We start from the raw sequence: 24,665 nt of genomic DNA, 5'->3' as shown, positions 1-24,665 counted from the left end.
AGCCGTGCTCCGCTGACAGGTCAGCGGGCTGGCTCACCGGCTCGCTTCCTGTCGTCTGGAAACCCCAAGCCGTCCTCAGTGGCGTCTGTGCGGCAGTGCAGCAGGCGGGCTGCTCGAGGGTCCTCGCTCTCTTCTGCTTTCCCCGGCCCCATCCCAGTTTGGTTTTCTGTGCGCCGCCCGCCCGGCTCGCTTTGCCACCTGCCTCCCCAACCCGGCCACGGGGCGGGGGCTGTGGTTCCCCAGCAGGTGTTTGCTTTGTGCCAGGGTGCCCCTGTAGCGTTGGAGTTTTCTCCCTCGGCAGGCGAGGCCCCCGGCACAGCCAAGCCCGACTTCCCTCTGTGAACCCTCCCCCCCCCCCGGGAGCGGAGCCTGCCTGGTGTCCATGGGCTGCACGCTTGGGTGTCGGGGGCGGCACTGCCCAGAGGCCGGGCTCTTGGGTCTTTGTCACCCACTCCCCTTGGGTGACTTCGGTGTGGGTTTTCAGCGCGCGTCCTGCTGTGGGAGCCAAGTCATTTGGAAGACAGGCAGACACGGCCATCTGACTTTTTCCAGCTGTTTCCTGGTTGGCCGTAGACTGGGTGGTTAAAGTCACTGTGGGATCCAGGAGGGCAACCCGTCCTGAAAATAGGATTCTTGTTCTCAGCCGAGGAGTGGGCACCGGAGAAGCCCTGCCCCGCCCCCTTTGCTTCTTGCAGCCTTCTGGTCCTTGAGCACCGGCTCCGGTGTTCCCCGCAGGACGCCGGCCCCGACCTCGCGCACCCCGGCACCCTTGGCCTGGGTCCTCTCCCCTCTGCTCCCACGCTCCCTGCCGTGCGATGTTTCGTCTGTGTGACTCTGTCCTCCACGAAATGTGAGCTTCCTGAGGACCAGGGCGGGCGTCCTTCACCTCTGTGTCCCAGGCTGGCCGGGATGGCCCCTTAGTGACCACGTAGCTGACTGAGCGCAGAGGGCTCTGAACTGGGGAGCTGGGGACAGGCACTTGGCGCCCCTTTATCTGGGTGGGGCCACGTCTTTCCTAGTCAGCTCCCTCTCAGCCTTGTGGCCCTTAAGGCACCAGGGCCTGGATTCCCGCCCTCTTCTCAGCCTGGAAGCCTGCGTGTCCCTGTTGTTTGGGGCTCCTCCCAGAAGATGGAGTTCTCTTGGACGGGCCGACTCCTCTGGGGCCGAGAGCTTCTTTCCCCATCACGTGGTCAGTCCCCTCGTGCAGCCTGCGTGGGAATAATTTCCAGTGCTTACGAGTGGGTGACTGGCGGAAGGAGGAGGGAAGGAGTCGTAAGAATGCTTGAGGCGGGGCCTTCTTTCTGGGGCCCCGGTGGGCACCGTCTCCTCCTCGCCAGAGGTCAGAATAGGCCGCCTGACCCCCGCCGCAGCCGGCACAGGGGAGCCCGGAACGTTCCGTGCTCAGGTTACCGTGTAGCCGCGGAGCAGTGTCTCGTCTTGGGGTTCTCGTGGAGGCCCCAGTGGCCCGTTTCTCTCCCAGCGGCCGTAGCATTTTGTTGAGGGTGGGTGTGCGGTGTGAGGGGAGACGCGCGATGCTCCCAGTGGAAAGGGAAGCCGTCGGAATACCGTGCCAAGGAGTCTGAAAGGCATAGCTCTTTGCTGTGACCAAATAACACCTTCGAGTTTCTGTTTCAGTTCAGAGAGGGTGCCCGGGGGGGGGGGGGCCTCCTTGTTGCGGCAAAGCAGCTTGCATGGCGAAGGGCCACCCTCCTGAGGTTTACCTGATGCTTCTGTGTAGAGGAGGAAGAGCTGTTCTTCTGGTGTCTCGGGGTGGGGAGGGAGGGTGGAGGGAAGGAGCCGAGGGTGACAGATGGGCCTGTGCTCCTCACTGGGGGCTCTTCCTGTCATCGAGAGGCCCCCTCTTCTCCCAGCCTGGGCTGTGGGGAGGCCTCTCTGCAGCCCGGCTTGGGGAACCATGTATATCACACCTCGTCCGTGTCACTCACACGGCCCAGTCCCCGAGCGTCAGAAGCCACAGGGGCTTTCTTGTGTGTTTTTGAAGCCATTAACTTGACGGCCTCCGTAACTCACCGGAGACTTTGGATGCGGAGTCCGGGTCTGATTACGGGCCGATGTTGCCTCTCGTAACACTTTTGTCTCCGTCCCCTAATCTGACGTTGGCAAGAGGCAGTTACCCCTTTAACTGTGACTTTAGCAAGGGATCAGTGCAGGGTCATGTGCAAACGTGCTTCTTATGACGCGAAGAGTGAATAGCTTTTCTGGTTGTTTTCAGCACACGCCAAAGAAGATGAGTCAAGGACCGACACTTTTCTCTTGTGGAATTATGGGTGAGTAACCAAGGTGGCCGTGAAGAGTGCTTCTCTAGTCCTTCCGCCAGGGCCTGAGTCCTCCAGGTGAGATGTTGGAAGCCCTTTCCGGACACGGACACGGGCACAGGGAGCAGAGTGGGGACTCTGCCACCCCGTTCCGACCCCAGTGGTGCCGGAGTGGCGCCCGGGCTGCGGGGCCGAGTGAGCGGACGGGCGCTGGTGCGTGCTTTGCAAATGTCGTCTCCAACCGTAACGTTGAGTGTTTCTGTCTGGTTTTTAAGGTAACCACGTTCATTTTTTTTTTTTTTAATTCGGAAAACGTACCCCGGGGTAAAGTATAAGATGAAAATCTCTCCTCGCCCCCCAACACCCAGTGATAACTCCTATTAATATTTTGGTGTGTTTTTATGTCCTGTGAGTTTTTTTTACGTAGCCACGATGAACACCGGATTACATAAAATTAGATACGAAGAAGTTTTGCTTTTCTTTGTTTCACTGAGTCGCAGTTAACATCATCCCGCATCGCATTACATTTGTTGGTTCCACGCTGGTTTAAGGAGGCTGAAGTACTGAATTGTGTATCAACATGTATGTAACGTTGTGACTATTTCTTGGCTGTTGGGTGGCATGGCTGTTTTATTTGCCGTTGTGATTAATTAACAGTGACTAAGCGTCGAAGTCATTGTCTTCTTTCTGCCTTCAGGATTATTCCTTAGGAGTTCCCAGGAGTGGAATAGAGAGGCCAGAAGGCAGGAACGTTTTTAAGGGTCTTGCTTCATATTGTTGGCTTGCTTTCCAGAAAGGTTGTCTCAGTCCCCTGTGCCCGTGCGAGTGTGAATTACTGTTTTTTTTTACAAGGGGGCAGAGGGGATGACTGCACTGATTACATTGATTTTTTTCTGTGCTCCCAATGACCGAGCACGATCCTCCTTTCACCGTGTCTCTGTGACTCCTGCCCCCCGTGGGGACACCTTGCCACATGAGTTTCTGTGAGGTTTGCATTGAGGCAGAAACCAAGCCTCTGAGATAGGCGACCACTTCAGGCCTTCAGCCTTTGACTCTGTGCACAGGGTTTTCGTTTTCTTCTTTAGGCTCCGTCCTGTAGGTGGGGTGACGGGGGTGGAGAGTCACAGGGAGCCCCAGGCTCCTGACTTTGCAGGGTCTCCGGGATTCTGCAGCAGCCTCGGTGTGGGGCGGGTGGGGATGCTCAGTTCACACCTGGGGAAACCAAGGCCTAGTGAGGTGACCAAGCTCCCTTGGCAGAGCTGGACCCAGGCTGGGGGAGAAGGAAGATTGTTTTTGTTTTTTTTTTTTCCCTCAGTCATAAGCCACAGCCCTGTGGGAGAGCCCAGGTGGCCCTCTTCATGCTGCCACCCGGAGGAAATAGAAACAGGGAGATCACCTGGCCTCGGTTTACCCATGTGACACACTTCTGAAACCTGTCCCCCACGTGGGGCTTGATTGAGCACCTCGTTGGTGGTTAACGGCTTTCAACAAACCCTCAGTCACTTAGCCACATGGCTCGGAAGCTTGCCTCACCGCCTGCTTCGTGGGCTGGACTCAGTTGTGCTGTGGTTGAACTGCCTGCCTTTGTCCTGCCAGGAAGGAGGGAGAGGCACCTGGGTGCTCAGCCCCTCAGCCCCGCCTGGATTTCAGCTGTTAACTGGGCCAGGCTAGTACACGGGGCTGTGGAGATGTGGGTCTTTATTTCGAGGCCACTCGTACCTGATCTAGGCTGGTTCCAGGGCACTGCCAGGCAGCAGAGGAGCAGCCAGGGGCGGGGGTCTCCAGAGTCCTCCTGGCCTCCTCGGCTGCTCTCTCTCCCGCGTGCCCGTCTTTCTGTTGACCACCCCTCCTCGATTTGGGGAGACCCTGACCCGTCTGAAGCGTGCATTCACGGTACATTTCACGGACGTGTTCCGTTAGATGTTTATTGAGTACCTACTAAGTGTCAGGCACTTGGCACAGAGATAGGGTAAGTCTGCCCCTGCCCTGGGCGGGGGAAGGGGGGTTCTGTCTAGTGGAGTCTGGAGGAACAGGGAATTCAGCCCATCTTCCTGAGCCTCGGTCCCCTCATCTTGCCAGTTCTTGGTGAGATTTAAAGGGACAGCAGCACACAGGAGGTGCCGGCTCAGTCCCTCCCGCCCTCATCCCATTTCCGGGCACTCGTGCAGGTGGAGTGTCAGCAGTCTGAGGCCTCCCGTGCCTGTGTGCAGCTGCAAGCTCAGGTGACCGCTCCTGCCCGCTTTAACCGGCGAATCGAGGTGTGGCCTCACCCTGCGACGTGAACTTGGTGGCAGGGGAGCATCCCAGGGAGTGAGATTTCACTTTAGGCCTGCCTGCTTTTTAATAGCACTCTGGGTCCAGCCGGACTTCTCAAGAGGGTTTTGAGCCTTTCCAGGGCTGGACAATACTCAGCCAAGACAAAATGTCCTGTTACTCTAATCACCGAACCCCCTGTCTGGCCCTGATCAGTGGACTTCTCCTGTAATTGCTGGGGACAGCTTGGCCCTGTGACTCAGGGCATTTCCCTCCTCCTGAGCCCCCATGCAAGGGTCCTAGCTGGAAGCCAGTGCGAGTTTGAGTTTCCTAAGCATTCTTAAGAAAACCCAGGCAAGGACATTAGGGTGGGGAGTGCAGTGGCCTTTTTGCTTCCTCTTAAAAAACCACCCTTTCAAGTTGTTCAGCCTCCTCTGCACCCACTTAGATAAAATGCCTCCCTAATATGATCAAGTGCTCACAGCGGTATGTGTTCTTTTTTAAGTACTTTATGTTGTTGTGAGCTGGCTTACGGGCCCCTCCCCAGCTTTCGCTCCCCCCACCCCCACCCCCCCCACACCAAGTTTGGGAACTTGGTACAAAGAAGTGGTTTTGTGCTTGTCCAGAGCGGGGGAGAGAGAAGAGCAGGGCAGAGTGGAGCCAGGCCACCGCCCGGCCTGCTCTGCACCAGGGCCCCGTGCTCCTTACTAGGTTGTGAGCCCCGCCTGGTCCCGGAAGGGCTCCTCCTAGCAGAGACTGTGTTTTGCCCCGTGGCTTCCCTTCTCCCCTCCCGTACCGTCCCGAGGACACTTTCTTTGCTGAACTGGAATTTCCTCTGCAGGCGCTTCTGTGGGGAAGAGCTGTGTACGTGCCCAGCTATTGTGTTCTCGACACAGGAAACCTTGGTCAGGTGGCAGCTTCGTGGGTGTGGGCCGCCTGCTGGTCAGCTGGCCTGGCAGGCGGGCCAGCCCTTGCTGCCGGCCATGACTTCCAGCGGGTGGAGAAAGGGGCTCGGCCGCCCCTGAGAGGATCGCCGTGTGCTTGGAGAGGCAGGGGCTCTACGCGAATCCTCCCAACACGGCTCCCCCCCAGGTCCTCTGTCGTGTGCCGTGGGAGACGCTTCTTCACGCTGACCCAGGGGCACACGTGTATCAGTTTAATCTTTTGGTGAAACAGGACAAGTGGGGTGAGAGCAGCCTCCATTCACCACCCTTGGCTAATTGCACCCATTAACTGAATCCTGTATTGCAGGGACAATGGACACTACATATTCCCTTTTCCTCACCACTCAGGCGAGGAGAGGCCTGGAAATCAAATAATAGGTGAGAAAGCGAACGCAATACCAATTATTGCAAAAAGGCCACTAGGAAAAGTCGTGTAAATACAAGTCAACGAACAGAGAACAAAACAATTCGTATGCCTAAAAAAAAAAAAAAAAAAAAAAAAAAAATTGCAAGGAAACCCATAATTACTTTAGGAGTTATGGTAATAAATTATTTATTAATGTAAATTATTTCACAGGCAGAGAACATAGAGAAACAAGCAGAAGGATCATGCATTATGTATAAAAGGGAATTGTAAAAATATGATAGCAGCCCTTACTTGTGCCACTCTGGTTCAGGTTTGTCAGCATTTTAATTATAAGCCCTTACTTTCTGTGTTTAATTACTTGGCTGTTAAAGTCTACTCTGTACATGAAAGGGTTGTTCCCGGGGGCACTCTCCGTGTTAATTTCTACAGGGTAAACCAGTTGGCTGTGCTGAGCCGCGTGGGACTGGAAGATTCCACGTTGAGATTTGATAGCTTTTGGTCTTTTCACTCCACCACTGTTCGTTGCTGGAAGTGGAGTGGGATGGCACCTCGGGTGCGAAAGCCGGCACTCGGAGGTGGGGCATTTTAGATTTCCTAGCACCGGCAGAGGACTGAGACGAAATGGACAACGGTAATGGCACCTGAGTGGCTCAGGCCCGTTTCTGGTCTCTGCCGCTGCTTCTGTCTCTCTCAGAGGTAGCCATTTGGAATCCGATCATTGGACCAGAGCCTCCCATAAGAAACAGACGATCAACCAAAATCGGCTAGAGAGAGCTTCGTTTTCATTTTTAAAAGCACATCCATATATGACTGTGCAGACGTATGATTTTTCTGAAGTTTGCTTTTTCTTTGTTGTTGGTTTTTATTTATCATCGGTACACGTGTGAGTTTTCACTCCCTCAAATAGCTTCAGGTTTGTCCGTGCAGAGTGCTTTGAATGTTTCCTCGCACCATTTATTGGTTTCAGACGGTGTTTCCGGAATAAAGTACAGACTGGAAGTGGGTGCAAAGTGTGGTTGGCACATGACAGCTGTTCACGGTGACCAGTGAGAAGGGAGCCTCCCGGGCTGCCTTCTCGCCCAGGCTGGCCTGCCTTGGGGCCGGGAGGGGGCCCACAGTGGTGCCAGAGGACAGGGGAAGACATCTGCCAGGCTCGCTGGGCACCACCCACCACGGTGCATTGCCAGGTAGGAAGGTGGTCAAGTTCGGGGCAGCCTGGCCCAACTGCAAGAGCACGGCCTTGGGATTGCAGACCCTGCCGTTGGCTCGCTGTGCGTCCGTGGTTGAGGCGTGACGCCCTTCTGAAGCTCCGTTTTCTCCACCCGCAAGCCTGGGAATGCCGTGGTGCCTCATGGTTGAGCTGTGTGCTTGGGATGTATGCTTACGCGCTCTCTCCGCCTCAGCAAAGGTCCCAGGGGGATGTTAGTTAACAATTAATATGCAATTTGTTGAGTTCTCCGAATAGTTCTCCCCTGTGTAATGGCTCTCAGCTTTGCCGGGCACATCAATTTAGAGATGAATCGCAAGCAGGTGCCCATGTCCCAGGCTGTTTTATGTACCCACAACCAGGATGGGGATCTAAAGGAGATGATGGTTAAAAGTGACCTTTCTGTCCCTTCACAGTTTTTGTTGCCATTGGGAATCCTGGCTCCGTGCACATTTCTGAATGCCCCTGGAGGCCAGGGGCGGGGCTGGAGGTCTGGGTCAGAGCTGAACGGGCCATCACAGGGTCTCAGTGCTCCCTGCCCCATACAGACGGGTGCTCAGTCTGGTATGGTTTTTACCCCTCTACACTGTCTTGTTTGGGGATCCCACCAAGCCTCTTTTTGTAAGAGCAGAGGCTTCCCAGAAGCTGCGGTGGCCGCCATGGGCCGTCCTACCCAGCTGGGGAGGGCAGGGCCCCGGTCGCCACCCTGAAGGTTACCAGCTGCCTCGCTTCTCCTAGAGCCCCTCAGGCCAGCCTTCTTGCTTCCCTTGATGGAGCTGCTGGAGTGTTCTCTCCAGCTGTCCTAATCCCTGTCCTCATGCCTTGGCCGAGGAGCTTGGTGTCCTGTGTCAGTGTGCCTGAACCCAAGATACAGCTGACATTTTATGATTCATCGCACTCAAGAGGGCACATCCAGAGGATGGGGCCCAGTCAGGCAAAGCCCAAGAACGTTTTCTTTCTGACACAGCCTTGAATTAAATCTGTCTCCATCCCGATGGCACGGAGAAAGAGGCACTCCAGTTGGCAGGGGGCTCTAGAAGTTCGTTTGAAAATCAGCGACCCCATTGTGGGACCGTGCACGTCTCATTGGGGCATGTCTTCCCCCTGTGTTCTTTTTGTGGGACGGACTCAGTAACGCTGCCTTCAGAAGGACACCTCTCCAGTTTCCCATTGAAAGGGTTGGTGAGAGCTTCTACCCCGAAATCAAGGGTAGAGTCCTTGCAGCCCCGAGGCTAAGTTAGCACAACCCAACCCACAGGGCTGGGGAGACAGCACATCGTCAGCACAAGCAGATAGGTGTGAAATCCAAGAATGAGTCAGCCAGTCTTGATCTGGCTGGAGGCCTGTTACCCAGGCCTGGGAGGCTACAAGAATCTTATATCTTGGGTCTCTGCTTCAGGTGCTTAACCTTTTCTAGAAACCACATTCTGCTGTGGTTATGTCACCATAAGGCAGCCTATAAAACACAGCACACAGATACCCAGGGCCGTAAATCTCCTCTATCTCTTGAACCTAAGAAGGCCATAGGCCCCTAAGAATCTGGGCCCTTGGGAATTTCCCTTCAAGTTCAAGGGTAGAAATGGAAACAAGAACATTTGAGGTCAAATACTATTTGTGTTCCCCCCTGTGTTTTCTTTCTTTGAGCTCTAGATCTGCGTACCCAGCAGCCTTCTGCCCTCCTTAGTCCGGGCGTGGTTGGACTGGGGCCTTGTGAGTGGGGCTGGGGGACCTGGGGTTTTGTTCCCATGTGTGTGAGCATCGGCTGAGGTGGTGGTAGTCTTCCAGAAACCTCAGGCTCGGGCATCAAGCCTCGGCTCTGAAAGACCCCGTGGAGGTCACAGTGAGAGAACCGGATGGTTTGTATGCTTTTGCGTAAGTTTGTGTGGTTTGTCCTCCCGTCTCGAGGTAGAGCCTGGTGTGCGTTTACCTTACACACACACACTCCCCTGTGAGTCATCCCCAACTTGTGAAGATGGCTCACCAGGGCACAGAGGAGCTTTAGATGCTGCTGAAGGTTGACATAATGAGGACTGCATAGAGCGTATGTGGCGGGTGCCTTTGTGCTGTGCCCACATCCACCAGAGGCCTGGCGTCAGCATGTCCCAGGGAGAAGGTGAGAGGCCTCAGACTCTTCCCCTGGTTTCCCAGGCCTCTTCCAGCGGCTCTCCATCTCCATCCAGGACCTGCTGTGCAACTTGGGGCCCCCACCCCCTCCTGCGGGAAAGGGCCCTCCAAGTACTTGAAGGGTAAAAGTTTTCCTTGTCTGTAGTTCGACTTCCTGTCTGAAAACAAACAGCAGAACGCCAACTTCTAATGGTGTTCTGAATTCAGATTTGTAGAGGCTGGACTGGTCAACCCTCTAGAAGCTTCCTGGGTGTGGCTGCCACTCTGACAAAGGTGTTTGAGAACCCAGGTCCCCGAGTAGCCTGTAGGAGCAGTTCTCAGCAATTTTGCCACAAAATAACCTGAGGAACTTATTTAAAATTTTTTTAATGTTTGTTTGTTTATTTATTTATTTATTTATTTATTTTATTTTTTTTTTTCAACGTTTTTATTTATTTTTGGGACAGAGAGAGACAAAGCATGAACGGGGGAGGGGCAGAGAGAGAGGGAGACACAGAATCGGAAACAGGCTCCAGGCTCCGAGCCATCAGCCCAGAGCCTGACGTGGGGCTCGAACTCCCGGACCGCGAGATCATGACCTGAGCTGAAGTCGGACGCTTAACCGACTGCGCCACCCAGGCGCCCCAATGTTTATTTATTTTTGAGAGAGAGAGAGAGACAGAGACAGAGCGAGCAGGGGATGGGCCGAGAGAGAGGGAGACACAGAATCCGAAGCGGCTCCAGGCGCTGAGCTGTCAGCACAGAGCCCGACGCGGGGCTCGAACCCACCAACCGTGAGATCGTGACCTGAGCCGAAGCCGGACGTAGAGGAGCTTGCTTAAATGCAGACTCCTCCCCTCTAGAGATTGTTTCCTGAGAAAGGCACTGGGCCTAGGAATTGCATTGTAACACCCCAAGGGATGCTCCTGCAGGGGGTCCCAAGCCACACGGAGGAAATCCTGCCATAGAGCCTACAGGTTGCCACTCCAGCACTCCCAACAGTGCTTGGTGCCCAGTTGCCGGAGAGCTGAGCCTCAGCGGTAGGAGCAGAGCCCGCCGTGCCCTCGCGGGCCTTGTTCCAGGCAAGTGTTTGGTTCTCAGAATAGCTCTGCGAGGGCATCACCGTCTGTCACTCTCATTTTCCACATGAGGAAACTGAGGCCCTGAGAGATTAAGTTGAGACTCAAACCCGTGTCCGTACCCTTCCCACCCTCCCGAGTGACCCCTGCTCAGTGGACTCCCCAGGTCCGTGGCCCTGGTCACTTTCGAAAGAGTTACAGTTGTTTGTGCAGAGTGATATTGAATGGAGGGGCGGGGGCATCCGGTGTCCTGTCCTCAGAGCCCTCCTGAGGTCCTTTTTGTAAAGTGTGACGTCAGGGCCAGAAGCTCAGGGCGGTTTGCCCTTAAAAAGTGGCTTCTATTCCTGTTTCTTTTGTCTGATGACCTGACCCAGCAAATCGCTTTATGTTCCTTGAGTGAAGGGGGAAAACACCAAGGCTAAACATAGCCTCCATTGTCTTCACTTTTCTTCTGTTGTACTTCTTCAAGCGATAAAGATAGTAACCGTTAAAATACTGTCTGTCCCTCAGACAGACCAGGTGGCCCCCTGGCTGCTGTTGAGGCACAGAAGCAGTGCTCCATGTCGGGCAGTGCGTGGTGTCTCCAGAGAATCCCAGACATCGTAGCGCTAACCAGACTCCTGGCCGCTTCCCATGCAGCTCTCCGCGGCCTCGGTAAATTGGGAAGTTGAACGCGGAGCCCAGCCTGTACCTCCCTGACCAAGGATAAAAGACCACGGAGGCCAAGCGAACCCCCACAGCCGGCTCTGCCGCTTCCCGGCACACTGTCGGTTCCTTCCTCCACCCGCCGCCACTGGCTGAGGTCTGCGGTGTGCCGGGCTCCGTACCGGGCACTGGGTGGCCATGTTGGGTCTGTGCTTGACAGCTTGTGGCTCAGTGGAGGCAGACACGTAAACAGATAATTAGGGTTCAGTCCACGTCTGGGCCGGAAGATCGAAAGTCAGACAGAGAGCTGTGGGCGCCTAGTGGCTAATACGGAGAAGGCATGTCTACAGAGCAGGTGATGTGGAGTTGGCTCTTCTGGACTAGAAAGAGCCCCTTGCTGGAAGGACGAAGGCAGGAGGAGAAGAGTCCAGGCCTTTGCCAAGGCGCAAGGGCGTGAAAGAGCTGATGTTTGGGGGGGAAACGGTAGATTCATTGCAGACACATCGTGCTCACGTCTGACCGGTGGACCCAGTTAAGAACCGAGTCTTAATCATTTCAACGAGGAAATCTTACCGTTAGGGTCACAGAGGGTTACTCTTGAAACGGAGCGGAGTGGTTCCCCCAGGCAAACAGGAACACGCCAGCGCTAGCCATCCAACCCGGTCCCCGCCGGGGACTCGAGAGGGACCCCGAACGCAGTTGGGGCACCTACCTCCTCTCACAGAAGTTCCCTGTGCCCATTCCTGAGGCTGCTTCACTAAACTCCCGCTTTATTAAGGGTAGCTGGTACATAAGAACTACTCTCTGGGCTGTGTCCACAAACCAGGGGGAGGGTGCTTTACGGGCTCTTTCAGGGGTCCTTGAAGATGGTTTCGACTCTGCCTGCTTCTTGTCTGATGTCTGATGTCACAGGAAGTTCAGGGTGTCTAGAGCAGGGTGAACTGGGGAGATGGGGTCGGGATGCCAGGCTAAAACGTTTGCCTCCTTTCTGCAAGGCCATGGGCAACTACCTGGGGTCAGACCATGCTAGGCATGGGCCCCGAGAAGTTCTCTGGAGGCAGTGAGGAGGTGAGCCTGGAATGGGGAGGCCTGCGCATCCTGTCAGGATGCACCAAGATCACGAGGTGGCCATGGGGGAGGGATGGTGCTGTCAGATGAGAGGGACCGAATGTTCTGCTTAATTGACTCCCAAGTCCCCTTACTTCTCATGACTTCCCTGGAGATGGGAAAGTTCCAGCGCAGTGAAATTAAAATGGAATAGAAAGTAGTTTCCTCTGAGAATGGGATCAATTCTTTTTAATTTCACGGGTTTCCCAAGGCCTCGAACAGAGGCAGTCTGTGTTGAGCCTTGGGTTCCTTAAGCAGGGCTACTGTGGCTCCATGTTGGGGCCCCTGCTGCTCTGTGGCTGGGCTCCCTGGGTCCTTCCTCAGTTGGTCGCGTTCCTGACCCACCTGATGCCTCAGGGCCCTGTCTCCAAAGAGAAGTTGGTGGCCAGTGTTATCGTAAGAGAACTCCCTAAAAGACCGAAGGAACAAACCCAGAGGAGGCTGGGATCATAGGCCCTGGCCGTGACCCCGGGCCTGCACCAGTGGGCTTGGTGGCCACATCCCCCACACGTTTGGAAATAGATTTGTCCTTATAGAGAATGTAGAAACCACAGGAGAACAAAAAGGAAAACATATAAATCAGCCAGCTATCTCTCATTCGACTGTGAACATTTTGGTTTATTTTCTCTTAATCTTCACAGATAACATACGTATTTGACAAAATAGGAATCCTGCTATATCCATACGGTTTTTCTGCCCTGTTGTTTCAGCTTTGGAATTACATCATTAACATTCTCTGGAACGGTCCTGTTTTCATGCTCTGTCTTCCTCCCTGGTCGTTTATGTCACCAGCCCCGCCTGGAGGGCATTTCAGTTGTGGCTCCTATTCCGCTGTCACTCGAGTCACTTTGCAGAACATCATGACACGCAAATCTTCACTTGGTTCTGAGGATAACTCTTCTTTTTGCAAAGCAGATAACAGATAATTTTCCTTTATTATTAGTTTACTGATCTTTCAACTGCTAACAAATGTCAAATCGAAACTGATTTAAAAGAATAGTGGCTGCTCCAGGGACAATGGGCAGTGAAGACTTATTTCGAACAACATAAATGCTACTTGCACAAAGGCGATTGATTCATGGTGATAATTTGTCAAATTTAGTGAACGGGCCATGTATGGAGACTTGTCGTGCACCGGGGCCCAGGAGGATTCGGAGAGGGACGGGAATTGAACATTTGGTGACTGGCCTGGTTTGGTCCCAACTGGTCTGGGCTTCTGGAAAATCTCTCCCCCGCATCTCCAGCTTCTGAGGCCCCCTTGTGGGAATAGCCTCTGGCCGGTTCCTCCCACGTCCCCTGCACAGGGTCCCAACCCCTTAGACGTGTCTCATAACTGTGGCAGGGCACCCTAGATGAGAGTGTCACATTTAGCCCTAATTTGGCTTATCTTTGGCTCGTGAGCCTCCTTTTGGGCCTCACTGGTCAATTCCCTTTGAGCCTGCCCAGTAGCTGCTGACACTCAGCCCAGGGTCTGTCCTTTGATGTCTCTCTGTGTCCTTTGAGAAGTGGCCTAAGTGGTGGGGATCTGGGCCTAGGAGTTGGACCCTGTGTGGTCCTTGCAGACCGGTGCACTCCTGTGGGTTTCACCATGGTTTTCTGAGTGGATGGTCCACCCTGTACGACTCCTAAACTCGTGGAGGGCAGGGCCGATGTCGGGCTCCCTGTGGTTCCTTCCCCTCAGCGCTGCAGTGTAGTGAAAAGAACAGGGCTCTGGGTTGGGCCAGGCTGCGGTCATTTGTGTGGCCCCGGGCCACTCACTCAACTTCCTCCAGCCTCCGTCTCCCCACTTGGGCAGTGATGGTGCACAGGGAGCCTTGTGGGTTACAGCGGCCAGGGGGATATCTGCTCCCCCGTGGGAGTAACTGACTGCAGTGCTGTGAGAATCGGTGTGCATCGAACCCCTAGCTCAATGTCATTTCAGGCTTTACGTCCGTCCTTCTACAGGCTGAACGACTCAAGCCATAGTTTTCTGTATATTCCTGTGTGTACAGTTTATAAATGTGTGTCAGTTAAGAAAGCCAGAACCTTGCCAATGTGTTGATCCCTGGAAGCACAACATATTCTTAACTCTGCTTTTGTGTTATAAACTTGAACACCAGAACTGTATCAGGTGTATTTGTGCCTGCCCTCCTAAAATTCTCAGCACAGTGCCTGATTCTATAGTAGAAAAACAACAAACAGGTCCTGAATATTTCACTAAAATAAAGGTTCAAGTGCAAAGTCAGCATTTCCTAGTGGGGGGGGGGGGCGGGGAGGTAGCTTCTTTATTCATGTGTTCAAGCAGAGGCCTGAATATGTAAGTCTCAATTGTACCCTTAAGTCTCTGCAGCCCAAGACATGCTCCTACAGATTTTGACGGTTTAAAAAAAAAAAAAAATTTTTAACGTTTATTTATTTTTGAGAGACAGAGCATGAGTGGGGGAGGGGCTGAGAAACAGAGAGAGACAGAGACAGAGAGAGACAGAATCCGAAGCAGGCTCCAGGCTCTGAGCTGTCACCACAGAGCCTGACGCGGGGCTGGAACTCATGAACCGTGAGATCATGACCCGAGCTGAAGTCAGTGCTTAACCGACTGAGCCACCCAGGTGCCCCCAGATTTTAATGGTTTTAAGTGTCCTCCATGCCGTGAGAAATCAGGTGAACACAAGAAGAGTGCTCTATGGGGCGCCTGGGTGGCGCAGTCGGTTAAGCCTCCGACTTCAGCCAGGTCACGATCTCGCGGTCCGGGAGTTCGAGCCCCACGTCAGGCTCTGGGCTGATGGCTCAGAGCCTGGAGCCTGTTTCCGATTCTGTGTCTCCCTCTCTGCCCCTCCCCCATTCATGCTCTGTCTCTCTCTGTCCCAAAAATAAATAAACGTTGAAAAAAAAAATTAAAAAAAAAAAAAAAAAAAAAAGAAGAGTGCTCTATGGTTGGCGGCTATTGGTGATGACATTGATGTTGAAGAGTGTGGTGGTGGAGGCATAAATCAATTTCCAGTTTCTGTCGTCAGCAAGTATTCTCGAGATGGGATTCAGATGAACTAACCTGGCAGTACCCCTCCCCCCCCTCCAATTCGACCCTGACCCTCCCACATACCAAAAGACTCCTCCTTGGTCTTCTGCCAGGGCATTGAGTCCCAGCCCCAGAGCAGCCAAGCACTGAGAGAGACCGTAACAGACATACTGCCCTGACGCTGCAGGCCAGGGGAGGGGTGGGGCAGGTCGATTTCCCATCTATAAAATGGGAAAGCGTTTGGGTGAAAACTGTTGTTTTGGACTTTCCTGGGAGGCAGCGCGGACTTTTGGGAAGGAAGCTATACCAGGAGGCCGGCGGGCGGTGGGGAGTGTGGTACATGCATCTCAGGTTTGCTCTGCTCCTGATGCTAAACCCTGGGATTCCCGTCCCCTCTCTGAGCCTCAGTTTCTCGTCTACACAGTTGGAGCCTTCCTGGCTCTAGAATCCTGTTTAAGATGAACTCTTGGTGAGGAGGCAGGGGGCTGGCATGGAGGCCTTCTCAAATCCTGTTTTCTCTTTGTCATTTCTGAACCAGAAAATGACAGATGGCGAGACCTGGACAGGAAATGCCCGCTTCAGATCGAGCAGCCGAGCGCCAGCATCTGGGAGTGCCTGCCCGAGAAGTGTCAGGACGGCGCTCTGTGGCACCGGGAGGCAGCGACCGCCTGCGCGGTGACCAACCTGATCAAAGACCTCAGCCTCAGCGACCACAACGGGAACCCCTCAGCACCCCCCAGCAAACGCCAGTGCCGGTCGCTGTCCTTCTCCGATGAAATGTCCAGCTGCCGGACATCGTGGAGGCCCTTGGGCTCCAAAGTCTGGACTCCGGTGGAGAAGAGACGCTGTTACAGCGGGGGCAGCGTCCAGCGCTATTCCAACGGCTTCAGCACCATGCAGAGAAGCTCTAGTTTCAGCCTCCCCTCCCGGGCCAATGCGCTGTCCTCGCCCTATGACCAGGCAGGGTTCCACCACCGCTTCGGAGGTCAGCCCTGCCAAGGGGCGCCGGGCTCGGCCACCTGTGGACAGGCGGGCGACATCTGGAGCCCTGACCCGACCCCCGTGGGAGGCGGCCGGCTCGACATGCAGCGGTCCTTCTCCTGCTCGCACGAGCAGTTTTCCTTTGCGGAGTACTGTCCACCCTCAGCCAACAGCACACCTGCCTCAACACCAGAGCTGGCCAGGCGCTCCAGCGGGCTGTCCCGAAGCCGCTCCCAGCCGTGTGTCCTTAACGACAAGAAGGTCGGCATTAAGCGGCGGCGCCCAGAAGAGGTGCAGGAGCAGAGGCCTTCCCTGGACCTTGCTAAGATGGCACAGGTAAGAGCCCCGGCCACACGGGAGGCCCCGCGGGAGCACCTGGGTGCTCGTGGGAGCCTCTGCTGGTCCTGGCCCATCCCAGGCAGATGCGTGGGGCCCAGCAGTGGGTTCTTCCCCTGTGTTTTAAAATCCTCTTCAAAGAAAGATGATACCAAGTTCGTTTTTTAATTTTAGTGTCTTTACAATCAGAAAAGTCAGAAATGCTCTTTCCCTGTGAACACAGTGCTGGCGGTACAGGGGCAGGCAGATGGCGGGAGGCGAGGCGTTACGGGGGCAGGCCGTTGTCACCCAGCACTGGTGATCCCCTTCCGGCACCTCGCTGGAGCCTCTGTGCCTGAAACCCCGTCCCTGTGGCACAGGCCAGGACTCCTTGTCCCTCGGATTAGGCTGGTCCTGAGATCAGGACTGTGGGTAATGGTTTTAGAGGGTGAGGGATCGGAGCAGCACTTAGTCATTGGATTAAACTGTCAACAACGTGAGACCATCAAGACGCTGTGATTGCTGTCCTCTGTGCCGCCTCCGTCCGCCTCACCGTTCACCGTAGGCGAGGCCTCCGGCCACACGCGCCCTCCCGCGCACTTTATCCTCTGTGTCTTGGAGCCCTGCCTCGTGCTAACACTGATCGCGGGTGTTGATTCGAACGAGATGAACTTGGGAGTTAATATTCTGTCTTTAGGGCAGTCTCTGAGCCTGAGTACCCCCTGCGTTTGGTTCTTCCCGAGGAGGCCTGAGGTTGTGAGTTTGACAGTGAGGCCCAGGGAAGGATGGGTGGGGGGTGGGATGCAGTCTGTGTCCTGTGTCCGGGAGGTCCTGCGCTCTGTGCCATGGTTTCCCCTTCCTCTTGTGTTGTGGAAGCATCGGTCACCACTGGGTGTGAGGGGACCAAGACCGGCTGGCCTCGCTCATGCAGCCCGTGGCCACTTCTGGGCAGGCAGCCTCGTGTCGGCTCCTCTTGGACCTGACGGCCTTCCTTCAGTGCCCAGGGCTGCTTTTTCAGCCGGACCTCCTTTTGCTTTAGAGTGAAAATGCCGCTTCTGTCGGTGGCATTTCCTTCTCTTCTCTAGACCCCCTCCCAGCCTAGAGGTACCTGCCCTCCCCTCCCCCGGCCCACAGAAAGAAGAGGGGCAGGTGTCTCAAGTCTTGAGCAGGCACCTTGCCCCAGAGTCCAGACTGTCTGGCTGTTTGCTCCAGAGCCTGGCCATGGCCCGGGGCAGCTGGAGGACGGGCTCGTGACAGACTCTGCCTCCCCCATGTTGGGGAAGAAACCTCCATCCTCTGCCCTCATTTTCCAGTTTCCATTTCTTCCATCGCTGCCCCCAGGTGCGTCCCTTTCTTTTTCCTAAGTTGTGGACATGTTTTGCTTTACTAGCTAGACAACGGCCGAACACATTCATTTGTGTTGGACACGCGAGTGGAATTTTCCTTCTCTGGAGAAATTTAAATAGGTAAAGAGGCTGGAAAGGTGACAGATTTGGGTGACTTCTGAAGGAAACCCGGAGCCCTGAGTTCTGGGTGCGATAAATGGCTTCAGTTAAATTTTTAATGTTGAGCTTATTTTATTACCTAATAAGCTAGATAGGTAATAAAAACAACTTACACGTGTTATTATATTTTACTAGCCACAAGTCGGAGTAACACCACTGGCGTCACTGGAGACGTTTCCCGTCCTCACTCGGGTAGAAACTGTTTGAAAATCTATTGCTCAGTGGGGCTGTGCCCAGATGTGTAGATTGCTTCATTGGCTCCAGGCAGGCCTCCAAGATCCCGGTGAGGCCGCCCTGATTCCTCCTGCCTTTCTCTAGCCAAGGCCTGGGTAGGGCAGAGTCCGGGGCAAGTGCAGAAGGGGCCCCCGGGAAGTGTGTGCGCCAGAAGGGGGCGACTGGAGCCCTGGGGTTGGACCCTGAGCCACCCCGACCAAGCCTCTAGAGCTCCGGCCAGTCCTGTCGCCGCGGGCCTCTGCCTGCTTTGGCTCCCCCATTGTATAATTTATGGCCTCGCGAGGTGGGCCTTGCTTTTCCAGGAACCTGTTTAAAAGCCAGGCCTAGGGCAACTCCAGTGCCTTTGCAGAGAGCCCTGGATCCAGCCTGGAACGTGTAGGGTCCTCTGCCTGGGAACCCCAGGAGCTGAGCATGTCACTGGTATACAGACACCTGCCCATGGCCAGGTGACAGCTGACACGGGACCGCCCAGAAACCAGCCCCCGTGGGCTGTGGCTTTCTCAGCATTTGTAACTGCTGGGGCAGGAGCAGGGGCTGCGCATCTATGGAAAGACAGGCCTGTAGCCAGGGTCGGCACTGCTCTGTTTCTCCAACCTAGATCTTGGACCCTTTTTGTAGGTCTTGTGATCTTGGTTTGTAAATACTCACTTTTCTGGGGGCAGGGGGTTCTAACTGAGCATTTTTGTGAAGGAGCCCCTTTGTGTGCGTAGATCTGGGACCAGGTGTATGAGATGGTCACATCAAAGGTGCAGAGTGCCTTTCCGGTTAGACCCTCGGAGTATGGGGAGTTCTGAGAAACCCCGGCGTCCTGAGGCGCTGACTGGGGCCGGAGCCTTTGGGGCCCAGGGCACACCTCCCGGGGTGTGGGTGAACACGCAGGAGCTTTTCTCTGGCCGTCAGTCAGGGTGCCCGGAGCAAGGGTGGGGGGTACCCAGAGCCCCTGAAGCCTTGTCCATCCAGCCCCTCCTGCGGACGCTGCTGTCCTTCTAGAACATGGTGTTCACTTTTGGATCTGCAGTTGGGGCCTGGGGGCACAGCGACAAATCAGAAGGCGTCCAGATGAGGGGCAGAAGGCTGGCAGCCCTGGGCAAATTACTTGACATCTCTGTGCAGCAAAGCACATCGTCCCCACAGCTGCTGTGGCTTCTGCCGGAAGAATAAGGGAAATAATGCATGTGTGCGTGTTTGTATAACGTGTCAACCTGTACGTGTGTGTCTGCGACGTGCAGATGTATGTACGTGTGAACGTACGTGTGCGTCTGTATCCTTGCCTGTGTGTAGACGTACCACCTAGCGCCCTGGCTGGCGCGCAGGGAGTGCGGACGGGTGCCCCTGGCGTTGCTGTTGCACATGTTGGGAGGGAAGGCGTGGGCGCGTTCTGGGCGACTCCAGAGGCAGAACTGGGAGGGGGGTGATGGTCCCAGGAGGCACACTCAGTCCCTTGTGAGGACTCCCTTTTTTCTCTATTTGCCCATCTCTTTCCTTCTGTGTTTCCCTTCCCTTTTCTGCCCTTGCCATTTACTTCTCCTTCTTTGTTCCTCTTACTGCCTCATCCTTTCCTTTTGAGAACGGGGAGGAGGCCTGCCCTGCTGCTCAGCTCGGCCTGCGGTGAGCTCCGTGCTCGGAGCCGAGGGTCGTGAAGCGGTGTCGGATTCGGAACCACCTCCGCCAGAGGAGGTTGGCCACGTGTGAGCGTTTTGTGTCACGTCTGCAGCCCGTGGGACTAGGTAGACGTGGTCTTGGGAGCTCACCGGATGCCCCGCCCTGCCCCTGGCCAGCACCCCTGGGCACAGCTGGCCGGCAGTGGCCGATGCCTCTCGGGCAGTGAGGCCGGACCGCGGTGGGTCGGGGGGTCAGCAATTGCCTTCAGACCTGTCCACCTTTGCTCACGTCTTGTTAAAACCTCAGCGCCCAGCGCACGGACGGGGATGCCGAGCGAGGCTGCAGGCGGCTCCTGCAGCGGGAGGGGGGAGGCTGCAGCGAGGAGGGTCCCCGCTGGGAGAACTGGCTCGAGGACCCAGCCCAGGGAGGCCCGCCCCGCCCCGGAATTGGCATCGTAGCCACGCGGCTCCCAGAGCAGCTGCCCGAAGGCGGCCCGGAGGGTCAGTCGCGCCCGCCCCTGCCCGGGTCACATGGTGCTGACCTCCCGCTCGGCTTTCCCCACGTGACCCCTTCTGCCCGGTGTTTTGTGTGAATGTGTGCCATTGAGAGCAGGGCCCGGCCTGAGCATCGGAGTTGTTTATCAGCGGGACTTTTGCTGACGTGTTTATTAGTTATTGCTTCTTGGAGACTTGGCGTGACTAGCAAGCGTCGGTTGACTCCCAGCGAGACCTGCGCCGTGCGTGGCCATTTAGGCCCAGATCGCATGCGTGGGAGCCAAGGTTTCGGGGGAAAAAAAAAAAGCAAATTAAAGAGAGGTACCCGCTGAATGCCGTGCCCCTGGGTGTCCCAGTCCTTGCTGTATTTTTGACTCCGAGCTGGTCAGCCTGCAGGAGCAACAAATTGTATTTCTCAACAGTGCTTCAAACAGAAGCGAGGCATTTGTGAGGAGGGGTCGGGATGCTGAAACAGAGGTTTGATTGATCGCAGCTGCCCACACACTGAGTCCTCCAACCTCCTGGAGCAAGCCCCAGAACAGGCAGCAACTGTTGTGTTAGCAGATGTTTGAGGGGCCCAGAAAGCTGGCCGGGGGCAGCGTGGGGCAGGGGAGAAGCACGAGGTAGCAACTGTGCCGAGCACTGATCCAGGACGAGTCTGGGAGTCGAGTCCAGGAGAGCGGGGTTGGCTGGGGCCCTGGGGGCTCCGAAGGGCAGGGGGCTGTGGCCCGAAGCCGCCGGAGGGGTATCACAGATGCTCATCAGTAACTCGTGGCTCTTTGTTGGCACGGTGTCCCTGGGTCAGCCTTCCACGGTCCACCCCGCTTGCCAGCGGAGGTTGCCTTAGCAGGGGAGCGGCCCTCCTCAGCCCCCGTGTGGGGTGGCCCTTCGCACTACTGGCTGCGTGACCTTCCCGCTCAGGCAGCCCCGGCAGCCACAGCCAGCCGTGCTTTTCCTTGGCAAAGTCCCTGGGCTCAGGCCTGGCTCGTCCGAGCCTTTGTGGCCGCCTCCTGCCTGCACTGCCCCCGGCTGGCCACTCTGCCGGGTTTAGTTGCCTGCAGTCTTGCACCCTTAGACCTCTCCTGCTGGCGTGGGGAACCGTGCGGATGGCAAATAGGGGAATTCAGAGATGCATCGCCCTTTACAACACAGAACGCAGGCAGGCATGAGGATCCGGTGAAGGGCAGTCAACAGAAAGCCCGGGATTTCTAATTGGCACGAAATAAATGCTAAATAAAAGTAAAGGCAAAACGCACTGTGGGTGCATGGGAGTACTTGCCTCTGATGAGGAACCAGTCAGGATGGGCTCGAACAAAGGAAGAGAGTCTTTAAGACTTGGACCATCAGAGGGGTGGATGGCACGGGGTGGCGGCAGGGGGCACTGATCCAGCACATCGATTCTGTGCTCTTGATGGACACTGCTAAGCAGTAGCATTTTTTCTGCTTGAACTTTGAGGAGGTCTTAGACTCCTCCCCTCCAGGATCCTGGCAGCCGCTGCTAATTGACTGCCCTCTGTCCATCCCCTCACCTGAGGGCCTCCAGAGTCCGGGGAGAGTCAGCCACTTGCCCAGAGCCGCGTGGTTCCTTAGGACACTGGGAAGGCTGGAACCGGGGCCTCCTGACTCTGTGTTCTGTGCTCTTCCTGCTGCTGAGATTCATCCGACACGCGGACAGCCCGGCTGGCCTTTCCAGGTAGCCGACCCTGGTGAGACCTAGAGGGCGCGGACAGAGTCAGAAAGGGGCTCAGTTTCCCTCGCTGCCACTTTTGAGCTGTGCGCCCTTGGGCAGGTCACCCCTCCGTAGCCTCCATTTCCTCGTCTGTAAACTGGGAACAGCACTTCTGTTTCTCCCCGGGGTGGGGCGGCGTCCCGTGGCGTGGGTCCCGCCAGCCCAGCGGCTGGCCCTCGGAGGAACCTGGCCCTCGGAGGAACGTCAGAGCCGCACCCTGCGGCCCATCTCCTGCCGCTCTGGTTCCGGGCAGTCAGCCGCTCCCGGGGGAGGGCGTCAACGGGAGGCCAGGGTCCTGCCAGCGGGAGAGCAGGGAGGGCCGAGCCAGAGGCTAGTTGGAGCTCTCTCTGGGGTTTCTTCCCTGTCAAAAACGGGCACGTCAGCAATAGCACAGCACCCCTGACGGGGGTTCTCACGCTTCAAGGAAACCCCCGTTCAGACTCTCGGATCGCTCCTTGCCGTCCGCGGCTGCCACCACCAGGTTGCATAAGCAACCCGCTTAAGGTCACTCGGATCGGGGCCGAGTGTTGACACAATAGCTTTGATCTCCCGGGAAAAGAAAAATAGAAGGAGTTCAGCTGGGGACATGCCAGGGAGGCAGCTTTTAGTGGCACTTGGTGATTTTCCATGCTTTCATTGTGAGCCTCTCCGAGCCGGGAGGTGTCTTAGAAGATGTGAGGCAACACAGTTCTGGGGTGCCCAGGGTTTTCTGGAAGGCCTCTGCTTTGGAAGCCAGTTGGGCCGCTGAGCCCTTCGAGCCCCCCCGATGTGCTCAGAGCACCCTCAGGTGCCAGGCCCTGCTCTGGTCCCGGGCTCAGGGACCTGTGAGCTGGGGGCCCGGCCCGCCGGAGGCCAGCATGCCTGAGTCCCGCTTCGTGGAAGCCAGAGTGGGAAGGGTCTGCGGGTTGGGTGACCCTTGCCTCTCTGGTTCAACTCCAAGGGCCCACAGAGGAGGGTTTAGAGAAACCCCGTGTTGCCCCAGCCTGCTGAAGAAGACACAGACCGTGGGCCGAGACATGAGGAGACAGAGGGCTGGTGGAGAGCAGAGCCTTGGCCTTTCCCGTGGGGTGGGCTCAAGCCTCATCCTGGCAACTTAAATTTACTTGACCCCTTGGCACCTGGTCCCCATCGTCAAGGTTGGGGTAGCAGCCCCTTCGGTCATTGTGCACTGGCGGCACTGAATGAGTTCGTTAGCATGAAATGCTCCTGTGTGCCCGGGGTCAGCCCTTAGTAAGAGTCGGTCGTCATCGCTGCTATTGGTGGTCACATTTTAGGAGGAGAGAGAGAGATTGGTCAGAAGGAAGGAACTGCCCCGTTCATTGAACGTGAGCTGTCGTCTCTGGGGAGATTCTTTGTTTCTGCAGTTCTGAGGTCCTCAGCCGTATCTCTGCTCCCCAGAAGAGGGCCTGGAGCCCGGAGGCTCATGTGACTCGTCTGAGGGCCTGAGTTGGGTAGTTGAGTTGCCTCGTTGGGGTTTGGACCTAGGGTTCTGTGACTCCAGTGCCAGGGTTTCGCCCTGCTGCCACATGGTAGATGCTTCCCATATCACAGGGGCGACCGAGTGTGCCCTGTCGTTGGAACATAGCTGCGTTTGGGGTCAGAAGACGTGAGTTGAGACCCAGTCCTGCACCTGGCTATGTTGTGGCCGGGAGCCAGCTGTCCTGCTTCTCTGAGCCCCGGGTTTCTGACCACGTTCACCTCTGCCCAAGCATGGTCTGCATGGACTGCAGCTTCCTGGGCCTCTCCCCAGAGTCTGAATGGTGGGTCCGGGCCAGGGCCCCGGTACAGAGTGTTTCAGAAGCTCCCCAAGTAAGTGGGGTTTGGGAGCAGTGGAGGTGGGCTCAGGTCCAGCCTGGTGCCCCTGCAGAGGCCAGGGGTGGGCTCATCTCAGGTGGAGACAGCACTGGGAGTCAAGGCCCCTCAGTCAGGAGATACTGGGTTGGCCTGGGTTGTGAAAGGGGTGACCCGGAGAAGGGATTCGAGAGCCTGGTTTTCTGACTTCCAAGTCATTGGCTGGGCCCCTGCTGAGTCCCTGTGCCAGCAGAAGAGTGGCATCCCTACCTGACAGTCGACCTTCGTGAGCACCAAAGAGGGCTTGGGGTTGACTTATGCTAAGCTGGGGACATAGCTGCCTTGGAACTGACGGGAAAAACATCTAACGTGTAGCACCGGACATTTGTTTTTTGTTTCGTTTTGTTTTTCTGTTTAAAAAAATTTTTTTTGTAATGTTTATTTTTGAGACAGAGAGACAGAGCATGAACGGGGGAGGGTCAGAGAGAGAGGGAGACCCAGAATCTGAAGCAGGCTCCAGGCTCCGAGCTGTCAGCAGAGAGCCCGCCGCGGGGTTCGAACCCACGAACCCTGTGTGAGATCATGACCTGAGCCGAAGTCGGAAGCTCAACCGACCGAGCCACCCAGGTGCCCCTAGCACTGGACGTTTGTAAGGCAGATCCTTACATGTGGATTCTTAAAGGTGGGTTCCGAGTCCCTGCTCACCATTCCAGAGTGAATGACCAGGAACCAAGTGTGACTGTTTATGCCTCGTCCAGATGCCGCATGTGTCTGGTGTCTCTGGACCGTGGTAGCCCTTGAAAGAGGCCGGGCTTCCAGAGTGTTCTCATAGCCCATCAGAATCAGCCTCCTGGCGGAAATAAGCCACAAGGCAGCCCTGGAAGAGCTCAGGAGTGACATGGGGTTGGGAGGCCCCCGGGAGAAGCACGGGTGCAAAGGTCGGAGTTAGGAAGGGACTGGGAGGGGGCCCAGCGTAGGGGGCCCCAACTCTGAAGTCATCCGGCTTTTATTGTGAGTGCAGGGGGAGCATCAGAGAGTTTT

The 24,665-nt window shown here is 55.9% G+C and overlaps 1 protein-coding gene across 2 annotated transcripts in view; it reads left to right on the top strand.

Moving 5' to 3' along the window:
• The window catches only part of FAM53B (family with sequence similarity 53 member B), a 112,671-nt gene that overhangs the window by 43,055 nt on the left and 44,951 nt on the right, over nucleotides 1–24,665 (top strand). For both annotated transcript variants that reach the window (XM_023241060.2, XM_045040797.1), the window contains exons 3-4: nucleotides 2,234–2,288; nucleotides 15,512–16,290. In XM_023241060.2, coding sequence (XP_023096828.1) covers nucleotides 2,234–2,288; nucleotides 15,512–16,290 — 834 coding nt within the window. The remainder of the gene's footprint in view (nucleotides 1–2,233; nucleotides 2,289–15,511; nucleotides 16,291–24,665) is intronic.

Source organism: Felis catus, chromosome D2, assembly GCF_018350175.1.
Source record: "Felis catus isolate Fca126 chromosome D2, F.catus_Fca126_mat1.0, whole genome shotgun sequence".
NCBI classification, from domain to species: Eukaryota; Metazoa; Chordata; class Mammalia; order Carnivora; family Felidae; genus Felis; species Felis catus.
The sequence above is the reverse complement of the archived record's forward strand: the minus strand, read 5'-3'. Positions and strand labels throughout refer to the sequence as shown.